Genomic DNA, 4,109 nt, shown 5'->3' with positions numbered 1-4,109 from the left:
ACCCACCCCCAAACCCCCGCCTGTGCGCCCCCCGCCCCCATTAACTTTAGGATAGGATAGTGTTTGGTTCTTCCTATTTGTTGAGTTTTTTATTTCTCTCTTTCGCACATAATAGTGAAAGAGGATTAATAAACTTTTGGAATACGTGTACATTTTAACAAGAAGAAACTGAAATGATAAAAGTGTTCCTGTTAAGAATGAGTAGGACTCTTCAAATATAAAGCAGTTAAACAGATTTTTATTTGTAAGTAAAATTAACTTTAAGATGCTCTCCATAAGAATATTAAAGAAAATTTTCTGATTGTTATCACTGTTACCAGTTACTCTTTGTGCACATTATAGTGATAAAAAGGACTTACCTTCACATCCCTGTGAATTATGTTATTATCATGACAATAGCGTAGAGCTTCCAGTATCTGTCTCATGTAGTGACTGTAGGAAAAACAAAAGAAATCTAAAACTGTAACAACAATTTTTTATTTTTAAAACTTAATGCAGAGTGTCCCTAGTTTGTAATTCCCACCTTCTTATTCGCTGCCTGCAGATACTGTTCCTTGGAGTAGACAAGACTGGTGGGATGTGAGGCTTAATAATGTAAAAAGTTGGTAGACCCATACGTTAATAAGCTTCACGAAGAAATTTAACATGTTCTATACTTCCTAAGATAACCAAGCCAAAAGAATTTCACAACGTTCATAAGTGAAATGGCTCCGCAAACTAAAAATTCAAGCTGAAAACATGGCGGGGAGAAAAAGCAAGTCTCCGACGCTCAGTTAATTGTACTTAGTTAAGTGGATTGCTAGGAAGTGAACGGTGCTCAGAGGTACACCGCGGATTCTGACTGAAGGGGTGGGAGCCTTTTATCTGCCAGCAGAGGCTGGCTCTCTACCTTATTCCCATTTAGCTGGAAGGACAAACAAGAGGAAAGAACCTCCTTATGGAGNTCTTTTTTTTTTTTTTTTTTTAAATATCTAGAAGTTTTATTACTGGATTGTATGGTAAAACACTTTGTAAAAACAAAGCAAAACTGCCAAACTGTCTTCCAAAATAACTGTACCATTTTACAGCTCTTCCAGAAATGAGTGTTTCTATTGCTCCACATCTTTGCCAATAATTAGTATTTTCAGATATTTGGTACTTAACTCATTTAAATATAGTGTTTTAACTTGTAGTAGTATTTCCTTGCTTTAATTTGCATTTCCCTAATGACACAATGATGTTGTACTTTTTTTGGGGGGGGGCTTTTGATAATTACTTTATTNCCATAATAGCCATTTTTAATGGAAAATAGTTAAATTTTGGGGGGGGGCTTCAAAATATAAATTTTTTATTCTTAAGAATTAAATGATTAGTCATAAACATCATTGGACTATAATGAAAAAAATGTTAAAGAGGTAAGCCAGCCATGTAGAATATATGTCAACATGAAAAAATAAAAATGATCCATTTTATTTTCTGATAAGTTGTTTTTTTTTTTTTTTTTAATAAATAGTTTTTTGTCAAGTTGGTTTCCAACAACATCCAGTGCTCATCTGGGCTGAAATCCTAGGAAGTCGGATGCCTCAGATGCATCACGTGGCCAGCAGGGGTCTGTAGCTGCTCCCCACGAAGTCCAGGTTAAAAACACAGGAGGAGTTAGCATTTTAGAGACCGGGCCTTAAATAAACAATGCTTAACAGGGTCAACTAGCAACAGGGTGTGATCAGAGTAAAGCATTTTTCAGTATTCAGTCAGAGCTTACTCCGACTTCCCTCCCTCCATTAATTCTCCAGTTCTTTTTCTGTAATCCTGCTATTTCTCTCGAGGATCTTTTTCATCTTCTCTGTTTCTGTATTCTACTCCCCTCATATCTTTCTCTTTTTTCCTATTATCTCTCTTCCTTTTTCATTTTCCCCTTTTCTTTCTCAGCCAGCCATGACAGAAATGCAATATACCCAACATTACTTGTACTTATTGAATTTTGTTTTCTTTCCAGATAGTATATTCCTCGTACTTTAAAATAAAAAACTAAGTAATAAGGACTTGTAAATGCCCTTGTGTATACTCTTGTGACTCAAAATTTTTTTTCTCTACTCCTGCTATACAATTAAAAGGCATTTCCATCAAGTTCCCTCTTGGATATGCTACTATCAAACTCACATGAATGTCCTTCTCATTGGCATAGGCATCATTTTGTGTACTACAACCGATCAGAAGTTTCCATTTTTTAAATGAAAGGTAGGAAAAGAACCCCCAGACTTCGTTCCTATACTTCTTGTCTCCTCACAACTGGGCTCTAGGCAGAGAACTTGGCTCATGCAGTCCTTAGTCATGATGCCAATTTTTCTTACTTTGCAAATGCACACAAAAGGGATTGTGGTCATACACTCTTGGCCTGGTCCTGTGCAGCCTAGAATTAAGTTTCTGTTTAAGTTAAGGGTTCTTAACTTGGCCCTTTCCTGGTTCAAATCGGGCTTTGAAGGATATGTGTGTGACCCTCTGAAATGGCAGAGACAACAAATGTGAAAGCGCTTTGTTAACTCTAAACCATGCTACAAAGGGTGAAGTCACTATTATTACAATATTATTATTATTATTGTTTAGTCAAAGGTTTAGGAACAGCCTATTTGTGCATCTCGATGTGAACATGAGAATAGTGGGTAAATTTAAATTAGGCAATGTGGACATAGTTTATATCTATAGTATGGACTACTTTGGATACATAGTACCAAGACAGCCACTTACATATTTGTAGCTTAAAGAAAATTCCTATCTCAAAGTGTCCTTAAAAAGAAAATTTCACTAAATGAGCATTTTTAATCCAATTATCAGGGTTCTCAATTATTTGACCCAAATATACACACATATCAGAATCTCTGGAGTGTGTCAGGGAAGATACATTTTTTTTCCTCCCCAGATATCACAGATTTAAAGTGATCTTTTTCCACCCTCCCAGTCAGGACTCTGGGGGGCTGTGCACGTCAACAGTGTGCAAGCAGAACAGAAAAGCAAAAGCCACCCACATGTTCTAGATTTGCTGACTAAATTTTAATTAGAAAGCTTCATTTTCATGAATCATCAGGGTGGCCTATACTTTCAGAAAAACTTCACAATATAGAAGTTTGCCTCTATCTCCTGTAGGGATCAGGAATGAGGACAACTCAGTGGAAGGAAAGACGTGGCCAGCAATCCACTCACTTCCTTTGGAAGCCTGCATTTCCGGGGTGGTGAAGAAAAGAGAGCAGGAGACTCTAGGTAAGGAGATTATCGCTCTTGCTAGGCAGAAGACACCTTATCTCTGAACTGCTCTTAACAGAATGTCCCTGGCTAAGGATTACCTATGGGAAACAGAATCCAGGATCTTTGAGGCATGGCTGGCTTCCTGGAGGATGCCACTGAAGCTATACAACTCCCTGGGGGGCATACAATGGAGCCATCTGATAACTGTAATTCTCCCGTGTGTGGGATCCCATAGGTAGACACCTCATCTACTCCGGGAAATTGCCCTTGAAAACCCACACCTGTCTGGTTCAGCTGAGCCTTTTGATCACCTGTATCCCTATAATTATTTAGTAAAGCTTGGTACTAGGGAAGAAGACTGCTCTGATTTGTAAGAGTTTGATCTGATAATCTGATTCTGTATGTTAGTGTGCTCCATAACTCCTCACCCCTGAAGGAACAGAGGTAATCACTAATTGGGTTATAAGGACTGTACACAGTTTTATTTTATGCCATGCTTTGCTGCTTCTCTGGAAGCTCAGCCAATTGGAGAAAAACATTATCAATTTGATTACTTGGTGTCTCAGAGTCTCCTTGCAGTTGGTCTCACTAGAATACTGATACAAGCTAAATTTCCCAACAACAAATCTAAGAATCAGAGAAGGGGAAGTTCAATGTCAACTGGCTGAATGTTCTACAACCAAAGAAAGGCTCTACATGCCCTTGTTATGTGGTCACGATCCTCTGCAAAAGGGGACATGCCTAATACTACTTTCTGAGGATGGCCCTCCTGCCTTTTGTCTTTTTTAGGAAGAATCCTTAATAGATTGTACCAAATCTCTCTCTTTACAGTGTCACCTATTGGTTCCAATGCTACTCTTTACTGGTCCATTCTGGAAGCTTCCTTCCAT

General features: G+C 38.1%; 1 protein-coding gene across 1 annotated transcript in view; it reads right to left on the bottom strand.

The window, feature by feature from the left end:
- Positions 1 to 4,109, bottom strand: part of CASK (calcium/calmodulin dependent serine protein kinase) — a gene marked incomplete at its 3' end in the record, with an annotated part of 276,912 nt that overhangs the window by 192,346 nt on the left and 80,457 nt on the right. Inside the window, exon 4 of the mRNA XM_077768526.1 lies at positions 360 to 432. Within this exon, the coding sequence (XP_077624652.1) occupies positions 360 to 432 (73 nt within the window). The remainder of the gene's footprint in view (positions 1 to 359; positions 433 to 4,109) is intronic.

This window comes from Crocuta crocuta, unplaced genomic scaffold, assembly GCF_008692635.1.
Source record: "Crocuta crocuta isolate KB4526 unplaced genomic scaffold, BGI_CrCroc_1.0 scaffold467, whole genome shotgun sequence".
Lineage (NCBI taxonomy): Eukaryota > Metazoa > Chordata > Mammalia > Carnivora > Hyaenidae > Crocuta > Crocuta crocuta.
Note: the sequence above shows the minus strand (reverse complement) of the source record. Positions and strands in the feature narration are given on the sequence as shown.